We start from the raw sequence: 16,935 nt of genomic DNA on the forward strand, positions 1-16,935 counted from the left end.
CTACTTCACTTTTTCACTTATGGTCAGTATAAATGCGATGATTTGGAATGATAGCAAATTAGACAACAATCAAATAATGTCCAAATAAAGCATTATTGAAGTCATAAGAAACGAGTGACCGGTGAAAAATAATGTTCTTCCAATTACTGAACCAATGCATACAAACATCATAAACTTAGTCTTCTCTGCACGAATTTATCATTTTTTTCGTGTAAATTTCGTATAATCGTTAATTTTCTTTTCAATCGGTCAGTGTTGTTGTGAAAATATGGCAGGTAATTAAAGTTCGTGTTTTGAAGCCGAAGTTTAACGATTGTCACCTGTTTGTCAACAATCGACAAAAAATCATCAAAAAAGCATGGAAATTGAGCACGTGTTTAACATGTGAGTTCAGATAATAGTTTATTTTAAGGACATTCATGCGTAATGTGATCACCGGATTTTTACGAGATGGGTCACACTGAGGTCACTTTGCATACGGAAAATATGTCGGGTATTGCTTCCTGGAAGGAAGCAATTAAAACAAGAAGTAATTGTAACAGGATGCTGTTACGAAGTCTCCCAAACAAAGCTCCCATAAGTCGCCCTTTATATGGTCCCATGTTCATTTGATTTGATTTTTTGTCCAATACAAGAATATATAAGGCTTACGGGTGGGGATCTCCACCATTTACAAGTATTCAAACAGGAGGGGGTGGTGGTGACCATCAGGGACTTTACCTACATTTGATTTGATTTGTTTTATTGTCCCATACAAGAATATATGTGGTTTAGGGGTGGGGATGTTGACTGTTTACAAGTTTTCAAACAAGAGGGGGTGGGGTGACTCCCTCTGGACTTCCCTTTTATTTCATTTCATTTGTTTTATTGTCCCCTACAAGAATATGTATGGTTTAGGGGTGGGGATCTGGACTATTTACAAGATAATAGCACATTCTCAAATTGAACGGGGTGGGGGGCAACCCCCAGGAACTTCCATTTAATTTCATTTGATTAGTTTTATTGTCCCATACAAGAATAGATATGGTTTAGGGGTGGGGATGTTGACCCTTTACAAGTTTTCAAACAAGAGGGGGTGGGGTGAGCCCCTAGGGACATCACTTTTATTTCATTTCATTTGTTTTAATGTTCCCTACAAGAATATAAATGGTTTAGGGGTGGGGATCTGGACCGTTTACAAGATAATAGCACATTATCAAATTGAACGGGGTGGGGATGACCCCCTAGGACTTCCCTTTAATTTCATTTGATTTGTTTTATCGTCCCATTCAAGAATATATATGGTTTAGGGGTGGTGATCTGGACCGTTTACAAGATAAAAGCATATTCTCAAATTGAAGGGGGTGGGGATGACCCCCCAAGGGACTCCCCCTATATTTCATGTGATTTGTTTTATTGTCCTATAATCATTTCTGAAGACTGCATGTATCTATCACTTACAGTTTTCAAGTTATATTCATTTGAAAATTTTAGAAAATAAAATCCCTTGGGTTCTATAGTAAACCCCTTCCTCCTTTCTACCCCCCAAAATACCCCTTAATAGACCCCAATGCACAAACGAAAGATTGATGGCTCACCTAAACATATTTGTCTACCATTTTATGAAATCCTAAGTCAATCTGACAAGTGGTTTAGGAGAACCGCTGCGGATAAGTTCATTTTTAAAGTGGCGGAAGAAGAGGAAGAATAATAAGAATAATAAGAACAGACCAAAAACAATAAGTCTCCAAATAAATTAAAGAATTTTCTTCAGAAAAAAGTATATGTTCATAAGTTTTATAATGAAAGCTATCCATTGAGGTATAAAAAAACGTATGCATTATTTTTTTTTTTATTTGAGGTTTCTTATGACTTTAAGCAACTAATAGTTTTTGTTAACGACCTTCAATAATGGGCAAAACCCATACCGGAGAATCAGCTTTAAAAGGCTCCAAGATGACAAAATACAAAGCAATTAAAAAATAAAAAATGGCCTGATATTTACAAAACAAAATTTGACCGAAAGTATGCTCATAGATACTGTAATGCAGGCCGCCCGAATTACTGGCGCAAGTCATGCTGCGGTTGATGTCAAGTTATCTTATAACTGTTTTGATGTATTTCGTGGTATTGTTTCTGTGTATTTTACATACAGTTTTGTCACTTTTGTTAACGCATCTATCCAATCGAAATCAAAATATAAAGGATACATCAGATACGCTTAAATCTAGTTCTAATGTTCACTTATATTTTGAAATTGATTATGAGGGTCGGTTAAGACCAAACTTTAAAACAAAAGAAATGCTAGCTTCCCAATTGTGAATTTTGCGAGTCGATAACGCAACATTACAATCTCACAGTTGATATGGTATTCAAGAGCTGCCATTTCATATTATGATTTCCGTGAAATGTCACAAGGAAGATATTCAACCGTAGGATCCAAATGTTTAGGGTGAAATCATCCTTTCTTGAATTTTACTCACGTCATCATAAATTGGTTGAATGTTATGGAATATCTGTTTTACAGATGACGACTGAAATGTTCCAATTGTCGTTACATCAATCTCATCCTTTCTTCGTCGAACGTGACATCATCGAATAAGCTTGTACTTTTATCATTACCGGAGCAACACGACGAGTGCCACATGCGGATCTGCTTACCTTTCCGGAAAACCTGGTTTTCATTTGATGATCGAGTTTCTTAGTCTTCAGTTTTCTATGTTGTGTTTTACATACTATTGTTCGTCTATTGAGCGTTTTGGGTTTTTAGCCATGGCGTTGTCAGTTTTCAGTTTGTCATTGCCTCTCTTTTCCACGAGATTGCTGAGCTAGTTTTTGACAACAGTTTGGAATTTTTGTTGTTATAACCCTGTATTTGTGTGCTGCAGTGCAGATTGTTGTCATATATACCAAACAAATGTTAAAACCTTGTTAAGGTCGTTTTTGCACTTGCAGTAAGGTGGCATCTTTTGATTCTCGTAGGAATCTCGCGCAGGATCGCTATGATTTTGAGATGAACAACAGCACATAAAAAAACTGTTACTATGCTGCATGATTTATGTCATAAACATGAATCAATTATGGGCCATGAATTGATACATCAAATTCATATTTCCATTTGTTAAAAAATCAATATTCTTATATTTGGTGTTGAGCATCATTGGCGAGAAATACATCATGTCATTGTGTATTAACTACCACTAGGTTAATGCAGCTGAGGATGAACTATCAGTGCCCGAGGGAATTACAGGCCTTGAAACGAGCGATTTTGCATTTAACATATAGAAAATGTTCAGTAAACTTAAAAAGTAAGAACATACTAGTAGGTACCACAGATGCAAGGTGACAAAAAGTTAAAACTTCCCGACGAACGTAGAAAAAACAAACTACAGTCCATAATGAAACTTGATAATCTGTACCGACTTAGAGTCTATAGTTCCAATATTGTTTGAATCAAAGAACATGATATCACGATGTAATATGCTGAATAAATCACAAGAAAATTGTTGCACCTAACTTTCAGGTCAATGAAAAATATTTACAAACCAATGACGTCAAGAATTGATAAATCACCAAAAAGTCGATAAGCATATATTATCTTTGAAATGAGTAAATAAATAGCCATCAAAGGGCATAATGACATATCCATAGGTCCTAATTTTTAACAGATTGTGTCCGTTTCATTACATTTCGTAAACAGGTCATTTTAGAGCATTTCCTTGATCCGTTTAAATAGTTATCTTTCAGAACAGGATTTAAGAAATGTCCAACCTACTTATCAGCATTTGTATTTATCATTTGTAGATAGTAAACACTGTTCTACATAGAAATATGTAAATAAGGATTTATAAGTACGCATGTTGAACATGTATAGTAGGAATGGTCTATGTATTTTTCTTGTTTTCTTATTAAATCGAACCAATGCAGGTAATATTTAACTTTATTTGATGATCTTATCAGCAGCATATTAAAGGTATACTTGTTTACAATTTAAATGAGAAACAAATGTTTGCTATCCTTATTATCATATAATAAGATTTAGTTGCTTTTTTAAAGAATTTTATTGGTTGGGTTCGTGTTGCTCAGTCAAAAGTTTTCTTTAAGACGGACGAAAGATACCAGAGGGACAGTCACAGTCATAGATCGAAAATAAAAAGACAAAAAGACAAATAATGGTACAAAAGACACAACATAGAAAACTTTGTTCTAATTTGTGTCTTGTACTTTTGTTTATTTGTTAGTCATTTTTCTTTATCAGCCATAGTTTTGTAAGTTTATTTCTACTTGTGAGTTTGACAGTTCTTTTGGTATTTAACGCCTCTCTTTTACTAAAAAATCAATGTTTTTGTTTCACCAACTATCACATTTACACATGACTTCACCTATTTCTACTTTGTTTTCTGTCCTAAACCAACAAAACATCGAGTTTTATATCATATTCATAATATATAATGTTGGTTATGATATAGATTTTGTAGCACCATTTAATGATTTGCTGGTGACAGAAGTGGGTGAGAATTCAGCAACAGTAATTTGGCAGACTGGAAACCTAATCGATGAAATTGTCAATGGTAACCTTATATGAAAAATAGTGTTTGGTTTTGAAAAAACAATGTGTAGGGAACAATTTCAGTACGTCGAGGAATGAAAAATTCAGCTAACATGTAATAATAATAATAATAATAATAATAATAATAATAATAATAATAATAATAATATTATAATAATAATAATAATAATAATAATAATAATAATAATAATAATAATAATAATAATAATTATAATAATAATAATAAAATAATAATAATGATAGTAATAATAATAATAATAATAATGATAATAATAATAATAATAATAATAATAATAATATTGATAGTAATAATAATAATAATAATAATAATAATAATAATAATAATAATAATAATAATAAAAATAGTAATAATAATAATAATAATAATAATAATAATAATAATAAAAATAGTAATGATAATAATAATAATAATAATAATTATACTTATAAAATAATTATAATGATAAAAAAAAGAACTATAAGTTGCGAGTGGAATCCATTTTCATTCGTGAATTGTCATGCAGTAATCCTTCTGTTGTAAATCAAAGATTGAAAAACGGTTAAAAACACATTTTTTTCGCAATTTAACGGTATATTTCCACTAGTTCAATGTGTGTTATAGTAATACACGCTTTATTTCTTTAGGTTCTTTGTTTAATATCATGTCGCTATATGTTATGAAAATTATAATTTGATAAATAATAATCATCATCATAATAATCATCATAATAATATAATAATATTATGATACTTTTTGTAATTATAACATTTGATTAATGTGACAACTGACCGATAAATATAAAGTCATTAGATACATGTACATGCTTGTTAATTTTAGCTTACCACATAAAATGCGAACAAAAGGATATAAACAAGATCATATTGGAGGTTTCTGTCTCAATTGTAACTTCAACTTTTACAATTACCTCGCTTAGTCCATCTACAAATTACACTGTATCCTTGTACGGCGTTACTAATAACAGTCTTCCACTGATATCATCACTGAACTTTGAAACTGAAACTGAGGATTCCGTAGGTTGGTTCCAATTTCACTTACTTCAATTGAACATAACTTTTTTGAGTCGAAATATTTATTCATAAAAATCGTGATAATTTTTAAATATTTCGTTGTTGTCGTATAATCTTATAGAGTTGATTGCATTCTTGTTCATCCCTTGATATTTATTAAAAGAATACAAAGAAGAATACTGACGTTAATTAAGACAGATACCAAAAATATAGCATTCAACACACAGATAGAATATACAACACATATAGGATATCATAAATGTAACATACAACACAAATATATTAAAAATAAAAGTTACAACACACATATGTTATTTTATTTAATCGACTTGTTTTTCGCTTGATCTTAGTACTTTGTTGGTCTAAATTCAATTATGACGTCTAATTTTCTTGCTTTTATGAATTTTCTATTGTGACGTCACGAAAACATGCCACTATAGCTGATGAAGTTAAAAAGAAAGAACACATATATTTGCAAATCATTGAACAAAAGGATTAAGTTTTGTCTTCTTATCGTCTTAAAATCGATGGAGAAACGGTTTCTACCACCAAATATCGTGCAATACGATATTTCTCCACTCTCGTCGGTTAAGTTTCGGCGGGCCTCTCGTTTTACATTTGTAAATCTATGAATCTCGAGTGGAGAAATATCGTATCACACTCGATGAAGTGATAAAATCGTTATTACCTCTTATCAAAATTAAAATCTTTTGTTGACAAGTACATACAAATTATAGACAAGCTAAGGCAATTAAAAAGAATAAGTTCAATAAGACCAGCAAGAGTAAAGGAAGACCTTTGGTTTAGAACTTGAATGTAAATCTTAATTTTAAAGTTATCCTTGCTTCTTCTGTTATGTTTCAGCCCAAACATCGCCAGTAATAAACAGTTCAACGTCGTGTAAAGAGGAATTCGACTGTTTAAATGGAGTTTGTGTTTCATTTCAATGGGTTTGTGATGGAGAAAACGATTGTGCAAACTTACAAGATGAAGAAAACTGTACAGTTAAATGTAAGCAAGTCATTTATATATGATGATCTTATTTTTTGGATTGTACACGCTCGTGCTTTTTTCATGAATGTTTATGATGTCTTTACGCTAAATCCGTTGGATTATACTGACAGATACTCATGTTTTTTGTCTTTATGTTAATATTTTTGTGCTTTGTGCCAATATGATGAGTCAATTCAAGCCATTTTAAACAATTTTCGACAATTCTTCTGATGATGAGACACCTCTGTACGACCCCTGTACGAGGTAAGGGTGGATTTTGAGAATTCACAAACATGCATAACCCGTCTCATCATTTATAGACAAAGTGGCATAGACATTTAGCTATGCAATGCTCCAAACGACAAATGTAAAACAGTTCAAAGAGAAAACTAACGGACTGATGTATATACAAAATAAGGAACGAAAAACAAATATGATATACAGAACAACGACTACTACTGAATTACAGAATCCTGACTTGGAAAAAACCATAAAGAATGTGGCGGGATTTAACTAGTTCATTAGCGTCAAACCCTCCCAATAACCTTTAGTAGTGGTTGTAAAAGTTCAACATAAGAACAAACTATTAAAATCATTTGATATAGGTATGATACGAGAATATTGTAAAAACTAAAATGAAATGTAATAAGGTTTGTAAGAATATAGAAATAGACAGCCTTACAACAGTAATGCTTCAATGAAGGAGATGTTCGTTTGGTAATGTAGGATGTATAACTACACATACACGTCTGCTATAGGAGTGGGGATATTTAAATTGAAACTCTATGTAGAAAAAGTACTACGCTCTTCACACGTTCAATTATTTTTGCAGCAACTCTTTTAAGAAGTCCTTAGGTGGACACTTTCAAAATTAAGGCAACAGTAGTAAACATCAACAGTGTTGTCCTTTAGATATACCCTTATTTGAAAGCAACGATCTACCATTTACGCCTTTCATCTTGATCAACTTTCTTTGTAGAACTTACCTAATGAGTTTATTGTTGATATGTTCTGTTCCGTCCTATGTATGAAATATTTTCAACTCAAAGTTAAGTTTATATACAAATAAATTTATCAAGTAATCATGTCATTGGGTTATAGAGTTTCTAATATTCACGCACAATTTTGTCATTACAGATACACAGTGTGGCAATTCAGAGTTCCGATGTGATGATGGGTCTTGTATTCCCGCTAAGTGGCGCTGTGATAACAATGACGATTGTGGCGACAACAGCGATGAGCATGACTGTGAGGACGTTTTATCCGGCTGTGGAGGGTTCAGAAATAGGACGGATACCGAAGGAGATATAAGGGGGAGATTTGATTCAACAAATATTGATAACAACAGAACGTGTATATGGGATATCGTTGTTCCAGGGCATATGGTTGGTAAATTTTGTGGCAAATATGAATTGCGTTATGTAGGAACACGTTTTGCTTTGACGCACATAGATGTGTTTATACATGCCTTTGAAACACAAAATAAAAGAGTAGCTTATGTTGCTGACAACTGTAAAGATAATACCCGAAATGTTAGATGATCTTTTTTTATATAATTTTCGAAAGAATCAACGCTAGATAAATGTGACAAAATATTATACTATTTAAATCATTAACTCATACCTGCAACAACCGAACTTCATCTGATACAATCAAATTGTATGCTGAAATAATGAAATATCCTTACTCTTACAGATCATAAAGCTACATTTCTATACACGATTCAACATAAAAACATCTGCAAATTGTACAGATGAATATGTTGCAGTATTCCAGGAAGACGGAAAGGAGATAGGTAAAGTATATACATCTAGTTTCCTTAACAACTGACAAAAAAGTATTGATACTCGGGAAGATTTTGGATACGAAAATATAGCACTAAATTGGATCATAAAAGGTGCATGTGGTACAAATCAGTTACAGCAGCTGGATGTGTTATTTTCATTTTGGATGCATACATACACAAATGTGCAATGTTTCTGTGACATCTGTATCATTGTTTTGCCCAGTCGCAAAGTGCTGTTATTGAAAACATGGAGCGCAAATGAAGAAATCAGCATCTATTGAAACAAATCATATTTAACATGGATAAAATTGAAATCTTATTTTTTTAATTAATAGTGATAAGGAAACTAGGTTTAAAAAAAAGAGAACGTGGTCGTTCTATAATACCGATGTTATAATTGTAGTATCTTTTAGGGAAATATTGCGGGAGAAAGCGCCCACCTGACATGGTTATTGAAAACAGTCGTACACGGATTGTCTTTAGGGCCATCAACATGACACAGAACGAGGGGTTTGCTATGCACTGGTCATCTATTATGTGTATGAATCTATATAATATATTGAAAATTATCAACAAGTAAAATTGACTCAAAATATACCATGGCTGAAATGGTTAATCAATCTATAGTAGATATAGTACAAATGTGAATAAGCAACATATATCTACTAATAAGTCAAATATGCAGAAATCGATAGTCAAAGTAAAATCACAGAAATACTGAACTCCGAGGAAAATTCAAAATGGAAAGTCCCTAATAAAATGGCAAAATCAAAAACTCAAATTCATCTAATGAATGGATAACAACGGTCATATTCCTGACTTGAAACAGGCATTTTCTTGTGTAGAAAATGGTAGATTGCACCTGGTTTAATAGCCGGCTAAACATATCACTTGTATGACAGTCGCAACCCCTTTAAGATTTATTGCTTTGTAAAGACGAGTTTTACATTATTCGTTTCTTGTGAAAGTGTAGTGGATGGAGAAAATTTCAAACAGCAAAATATCATCAGCAAAATGAAATGAAGAAATAATTAAACATGATAGGATTGTCGGTCTAATCCTCATCATAGATACTACCCTACATAGAACTTAAAGATCTAAATTGGTTATAGCCTACACAAAATTTGACTGAATTAAATAGTTACTTATAAATGAGTGCCTTTGGAATAATAAATGTGGTATCTTCTTGATCTTGACTTTCTTGGATGGTTCGGTGTTAACAACCTTTTAATATTGTTTGCATATAAAACATTGACTGTGAATGAAAAGTGGTATTATACTACAAAAGCATGTGAAACTTGAAAAATGACTGTTTTATTCTTAATACAAAAATATAAAACTTAATTCTTTCAGTATCAACAAGTACAATTCCCACAACAAATTCAGATAGATTGATGTGTAGCAAGATCTTTACCATCAACAATGAAACATCAGGACATATTGATACATCAGAACTAAGTCAAACGTTTGACTACCCATGTCAGTGGTATATTGAAGCTCCAATTAATTACAGAATCCTGTTCCAGTTTATCTATCTTACCCTGAACGAGGATATGTTGTGTTCACGCGATTCTCTAATTATATTGGACGGACGGAATTCCAGTAACCGGTATGGTCCATTTTGTGGGCAAACTATACCTCCTGATATATATACTTTTGATCGTTTCGCAAAGATAATATACCAACTGGATCCTATTAATGGAACCAGTGGATTTCATCTTCAGTTTTCTGCTATAGGTTATTATTTGAACAGTGTATTAATTAGTTTTACATACAAAATAGATAATGACCCTTACTGTCCATATTTAAAAGATCCCAAGGAAACTCAATTGAAAATTACTGAAAGACAAAAATACACAGCTACGAGGAAAATTAAACACGAAAAGTCCCTAATCAAATGGCAAAATCAAAAGAATATATCTTTTAATGTAAAGTAAATTTTTTATGTATATTTAATTCTAAGAATCAGCTGTGAAAATGTTTCATTTTTGAATATTTGAGTAACGAATTTAGAAAATGACAGCCTTCAATGGCCTGTTGAATTTTATGGTTGGGATGAATAACATTGCATAGTTCAAATTTGGCATACAAGTTATCAATAGGATATAGAGCAAATATATATAAAAAAATATAATATCATATATGCTAAAACTTCTCAACGGAACATTTTCATAAACATTGTTTCTTAATTTTTCATTTTTCCCCCCAGAAATTCCCAAGCCTACTACTACAAAGTCTAGTTCCGGAGTCGACTGTGTCCACGATATATATTATCAAAATCCAGGTTTCATTATTTCACCAAATTTTGGTAATGGAAACTACTTCAAGAGACTTCATTGTGTTTGGAGGATATTTGCTCCAAATGGATATATAATACGACTTCATTTTCTGCAATTTGACATTGAATATGAATCTGATTGTCTGTATGATGCACTTACAATAACAAATGAGAACAGTATTAATACTTTCTGCGGTCAATCTAAGCCAAAGGATATTCTATCGAAAACGAATACTATAATGCTGACTTTTATAACTGACCATACCATGTCCGGCAAAGGATTTAACATTTCTTACACTACAGAAAACCAGACAGGTATTTTTATTCATCAAAATTACGATCTGTAAATGTTACATTTACAAGTGCATGTATCAAGTTTAACTGAAAACAAACAAAAACAACGAAAAAAACAATCAGACTGATATTTTTTTCAATTTTACTGTTAAGATCTGTGAATGGGCAACAAAACATATATCCTTGAGAACCTCGGAAAAAATGCTTCAAGTGCATAAAGATAGGTGTTAAGTCACTGATAACTGGATATCTTCAATACACTGCTTCTGATGCCATAACACGGAGATGAAAGATACCAAAGAGACATTTAAACTTAATTAAGTCGAAAATAACGCCATCACAAAATAAGTGAAGAACCAAAAAGAATAATAACAGTATACTAAGCACAACATAGAAAACTAAAGACTGGGCAACACGAACCCCACCAAAATCAATATATAATCAAGTTTAATTTTTTATTTCAGAAATGTTTATAAATAAAGCGATCGAGGAACAGTGCAGGAATGGAACAATGATGTTCAATAATAACACACACGGTGAATTACTATCACCAGGTTATGTTCTACAAGAGAATTATCCTGTAAACATAAATTGTTCCTGGATTATATCTGCTCCTCTTGGAAAAGTTATCACAATTACCTTCAATGTAAGTAAATATTGGTATTCAGTTTTTATGTTATTAATCGATTTATATTTACAATTCCAACAACAACAAAAAAACAAGAAAAATGATTAGTATTTAATTAAAAAACGACAAGCACCTGTTATAGAGAGTAAATGCTATCTGAGATGCATTATCATTGGTATGGTCTTCCAATTGAGAATGGAAATGGGAAATGTTTCAAACAGACAAAAACACGACCAAAGAGCAGAAAACAGCAGAATACCACCAATTGTTCTTTAACAAAGCGAGAAAATCACGAAAATCACGAAAATCAAAGGGAATGTTTCACACATGTGATCAACAGATTGTATAAAAAAAAAGATGCTCAATACAGCTTATGTAAATAAGGACAACAGTAGTATACCGATGTTCGAAATTCATAAATCGATTGAGAAAAAAACAAATCAGGGTTACAAACTAAAACTGAGGGAAACACATCGCATATAAAAAAAAAAAAAAAAAGTAAAAACACAAAAATACTGAACTCCGAGGAAAATTCAAAAAGGAAAATCAAACATCAAAAGGCAAAATCAAAAGTCCAAACACATCAAACGAATGGATAACAACTGTCATATTCCTGACTTGGTACAGGCATTTTCTAATGTAGAAAATGGTGGATTGAACCTGGTTTTATAGCTAGCTAAACCTCTCACTTGTATGACAGTCGCATCAAATTCCATTACATTGTCAACGATGCATGAACAAAACAAACATACTCAAAGAGTAAAAATGTCAAAAATAGGGGTACAACAGTCAATATTGTGTTATCATCTTAATATCACTACATAAACAACAAATGTAACAAAGTAGCACAAAAAGGCATACATCAAATTTAACATTCTCATTTTGCTTTTCTTATACGGCTGAATTTATCTATGTAAAGTCTACCCATAAATGAAAGAAGGTTTTCATTACTGGTGTAAAATTGCGCGTTTGAAATTCGCACAGGTAGACATAAAAATAATTTTGTCGTATGACGGCATACATAAATGCAGACTCACGTAAAGTAGATATAACAAAAAACAGACTTACAGTAAAAATAATAAATAAAATAATGGTGTGGTTCAAAGTATGACGGGACACATAAGTACAGTTTCACGTCAAATACGGCTGAATTTATCTATGTAAAGTCTACCCATAAATGATAGAAGGAGAACTACAACACAACATTAAAATGTAACACACACAGAAACGAACTATAATATAACAATGGCCATGTTCCTGACTTGGTACAGGACATTTAATAAAAACAAATGGTTGAACCTAGTTTTGTGGCATGCCAGACCTTCCTCATTTATGGCAATGTTAAATATAACATTAAAATGACAACATTACATGTTAGGACTACAATACAAATAAATTGGAGAATATATAGGACAGAGAAACACACGAATAATAGCTAACAAAAGGTGCCGGGTTTAAAATTTAATACGCTAGACGCGCGTTTGGTAATATAAAAAACTATAAATTAACAATAATTCCAGCAAAGGAAACATTAGACGCATGTGTTATATGAGAATAAATGTATGCTTATTTTGTTCGATATAGATAAAGTAAAAAGAGACACGAAAGATGCCAGAGGAAAAGTCAAACTCATAAATTGAAAATCAACTGACAATGATATGATTAAAAAAAAAAAGACAAACAGAGAAATAATAGAACACAATACACAACATAGAAAACTAAAGACAAAGCAACACGAACCCCACAAAAAACTAGGGGTGATCTCGGGTGCTCCGGAAGGGTAAGCAGATCCTGCTCCACATGTGGCACTCGGCATGTTGCTTATGTTATTCCAAACCCGATAACATATCCGATATCATCTGTGAAACGGTTATTTCATAACGGTCAAGCAACTCGTGATGGCGTCCATATTACGAAGGGATGATTTTAATTCACCAATTGGAACTCTTTGCGTATTACAGTAGCTTCCTTGTGAGTATCAACCCTTTATCAAGGAAATCATGATTGGACATACAAGTCTGGGAATATTGTAGAAATTGGGAGATGTATACTCCGTATGCAGGCGCTGATGGAATTTTGCTACATAAAAATGTAAAGCTTACAATTGGAAAGCTGAGCTCATCTCTTTAAGCGTAAAGTTTTGTTTTCAACCGACCCTCATTGTCAATTTGTAGATGTATGCCAAAATAGGCAAAATGAGGCAGACTTAACTGTATCTGTTGTATCCTTTATCTCTTGCTCGATGGGGTAGATGCGTTCAACATAGTCACCAAATTTTGAATTATTAAGTGAAAGAACATCATCTTTATAGCGGAAATTAAAGTGTAAGGATATTGCTAACTTTTTATCTTTCTTCCTAAGAAATTTCTGTATGAAGTCAGTCTCATAATAATACAGAAACATGTCGGCAAGAAGAGGGGCACAATTGGTTCCCAATCGAATGCCGACAGTTTGTTGAAAAACATGTCATCCAAACGAAACAAATATGTTGTAAATGAAAAATTCAAGCATCTTGATAATTTCATTTCAGAGATTTTTTGTTTAAATCAGAGTGGGATTCATTCCACCCTAAGACAAGATATTTGTATCTACGTTGCCCATTCTCTTTAGAAGACAAAGCAATACCAACTCTTTCAATTTAGTTGATGGGGCATACTTGTGAAAAGTGTAGAAAAGTCAAATGTTTTAATACTTTTTCAAGATAAGAGTCTTAGATTTGTGTACTCTAAAAGATCTTTGGCTTTTTTTAGTAATCGATTAAGAAAAAACAAAACTGGGTTACAAACCAAAACCGAGGGAATAAGAGTTTATAAAATGTATGTGTATATGTATTTTTTTTATGTTTAAAACGTTTGAGACATGCATACATTTCCATGCATGGTAACAAACATACATCTTATAGATTCTTGGAAGAATCGTTCATAAAACGAACGTTGCTGCTTTCACAGTGTCGAAAAAAAACATAATTTGATATTTAAAAAAGATTATGAACACAACAATACAACATCATTTTCAGGACTTTCATATTGAAGGCGAAAGAGACAACATTTGTTCTTACGATTCGTTGTCAATACTCGACAGGGTCGGCAATATGAACGCGTTAATAAGAACAGTCTGTGGATGGAATTTCCCGAACAAACTTACATCGACCAGTAACCAGGTGGTTGTGACGTTCTACAGTGACAGTACTAAAACATTATCAGGATTCAACATAACTTATGATGTACATGAACCTATTCGTAAGTTGAGAGTTTGAAATGCTAAAACAAAAATAAACATTGGAAGATGAAATGTTAACCATATTGCAGTTTGAAAAGTATATAGATATAATAATAATAAGGTATGGTATGGTAACCGATGAGTCAACTCTCCGCTAGAGACCAAATGACGTAGAAGTTTACAAAATTAAGACACTACATAAACTTCAACAAGGAGCAAAATATAGTAAGCTATAAAACAGACGATCATAACTCGCCCAATAATTCTATACTAATAAAGTAACAATATTTCTGAGTGTTATATCCATAATGGAATCATAAGAAATAACTGCATTTAGATTCAAAAGGAATATTCCAAAGGCAATTTTAATTATACATGAAGCGATCGCTACAGTTTTAGATGGGTTTCCTTCTGTGTCGAATTTTCATGACGGTATAAACATGTACATGTATCGCAATCGTACACTAGTAAAGAGTTAATATTAAATTGCAGTGCCATGTTCTTCATCCGAGTTCAGGTGTGGCGTTGGGGATTGCATCAATTCGTCATTGGTTTGTGACACTATAGCTGATTGTAGAGATGGGACTGATGAAATCGTCTGTAGTAAGAAGGCAAAATAACATTTTTAATTATATTTTCATAATTTATTATGATTTAAATGCTAGATATAATATGAAAAATGTAACGGTCTTTATAATTCTTTACATTCAATTGAAAAAAGTTTCGGGATATATTTACATTTACCTTCTCCTACTTGAGAATCATTCCGTAATTTATTAGTATTACAAAATCGATAAAAATTGTTACATATTTACAAATGTTGCATCCATGTAAGACTTGGAACTAAAGCAGGTACGAAAGAAATTCTTGGTTTGGAATTGTCACAATCGTTTAAAGACATCTTTTCGATTAAAAAAAAAAATGAACAGCATTTCATTCATGAAATTCCAATTTGTTACAAAGTTATGTTTCCGACTAACCTACCCATTTTATAGTTGATACGATCATTTCCATGCCTATTAATCAATGGCATACTGTAATTTTAACAAATTGATACACAGCATAAGCAAAAAAACTACTAAGTATATGTTGTACGTTGTGTAAAAGGGAAAGAAAGAAATAGTAGGAAATTTATAGTGATATAGCAGTCGAAACACATAAGCTCTATATATCTTCATAAAATACCTAATAAAACATGATTTGAAAGATGTTCAAGTAGCTTTACTTGGTAGAGACACATAGTTATTTTTTTCTTTTTATGTTATATATCTGGTTGAATATAATTTAAAGAACCGAGTGCATTTTCACTGACACGAGTTTGTGTGATACACATGCAAATGTATATTGAGATGTTTAATTATATTTTCGTACTTTATCTGGAAAATTATAATTAATGACAATATGGGTTTTTGTAATTTGTTTCGTTTTTAAACAGCTTCTGACCACATATTTTGTGGTAGCCCATCAATTCCACCAGCCAACGTAAGCTTCAAAGTTGTCGGCGGAGAAGAAGCTAGACCTGGTAGTTGGCCATGGCAGGTCTCCCTTCAATATAAGGGTGTTCCTATGTGTGGAGGAAGTCTAATACATCCAGAATGGATTGTCACAGCATCGCATTGCTTTGAGGGAATCGAAAGGTTTCTTTCAATTTCTTTCTTTCAAGTTTTGATTATTCTTATTTTATTCTGACTCGAAAAGAAAAACAAATATCAAACTCAAATGTAAATTAAAAAAGAAGAAATCCATAAAAACTTTCAAAATCAAACGAAACCAGTAAAACCTGACTAGGTACATGAATTTTCCACGAAATAGGTGGGTTCAACCTGGTTTTATACCTAGCTTCACCTCCAACAACAAAAATATTTGTATCTAAAGAAAATATGACAAAAGAGCTAACAAGAATTTATTAAACTGATAACAAATGTGACTAATTAGTTATCAAAGGTACCAGGATTATAATTAAGTACGCCAAACGCGCGTTTCGTCTACATAAGACTCATCAGTGCCGTTCTAATCAAAATATTTATAAAGCCAAATAAATATAAAGTTGAAGAGCATTAAGCTTGAGTTTAGCAATAAAAGCGATGTTCCTGTTATTTTTGAATTTGCTGTGCATGTACTGGTGAATACTTAAATCCTTTCTTTCTTTTATTAATATC

General features: G+C 32.1%; 1 protein-coding gene across 1 annotated transcript in view; it reads left to right on the plus strand.

Moving 5' to 3' along the window:
- LOC143046837 (uncharacterized) overlaps nt 1-16,935 on the plus strand; it is a 51,056-nt gene that overhangs the window by 29,465 nt on the left and 4,656 nt on the right. Inside the window, exons 13-25 of the mRNA XM_076219899.1 lie at nt 3,832-3,906; nt 4,449-4,550; nt 5,388-5,585; nt 6,443-6,589; nt 7,709-7,956; nt 8,267-8,366; nt 8,771-8,896; nt 9,711-10,094; nt 10,567-10,950; nt 11,394-11,575; nt 14,574-14,796; nt 15,269-15,379; nt 16,212-16,413. Coding sequence (XP_076076014.1) covers nt 3,832-3,906; nt 4,449-4,550; nt 5,388-5,585; nt 6,443-6,589; nt 7,709-7,956; nt 8,267-8,366; nt 8,771-8,896; nt 9,711-10,094; nt 10,567-10,950; nt 11,394-11,575; nt 14,574-14,796; nt 15,269-15,379; nt 16,212-16,413 — 2,482 coding nt within the window. The remainder of the gene's footprint in view (nt 1-3,831; nt 3,907-4,448; nt 4,551-5,387; nt 5,586-6,442; nt 6,590-7,708; nt 7,957-8,266; nt 8,367-8,770; nt 8,897-9,710; nt 10,095-10,566; nt 10,951-11,393; nt 11,576-14,573; nt 14,797-15,268; nt 15,380-16,211; nt 16,414-16,935) is intronic.

Source organism: Mytilus galloprovincialis, chromosome 9 (genome assembly GCF_965363235.1).
Source record: "Mytilus galloprovincialis chromosome 9, xbMytGall1.hap1.1, whole genome shotgun sequence".
Classification (NCBI taxonomy): domain Eukaryota; kingdom Metazoa; phylum Mollusca; class Bivalvia; order Mytilida; family Mytilidae; genus Mytilus; species Mytilus galloprovincialis.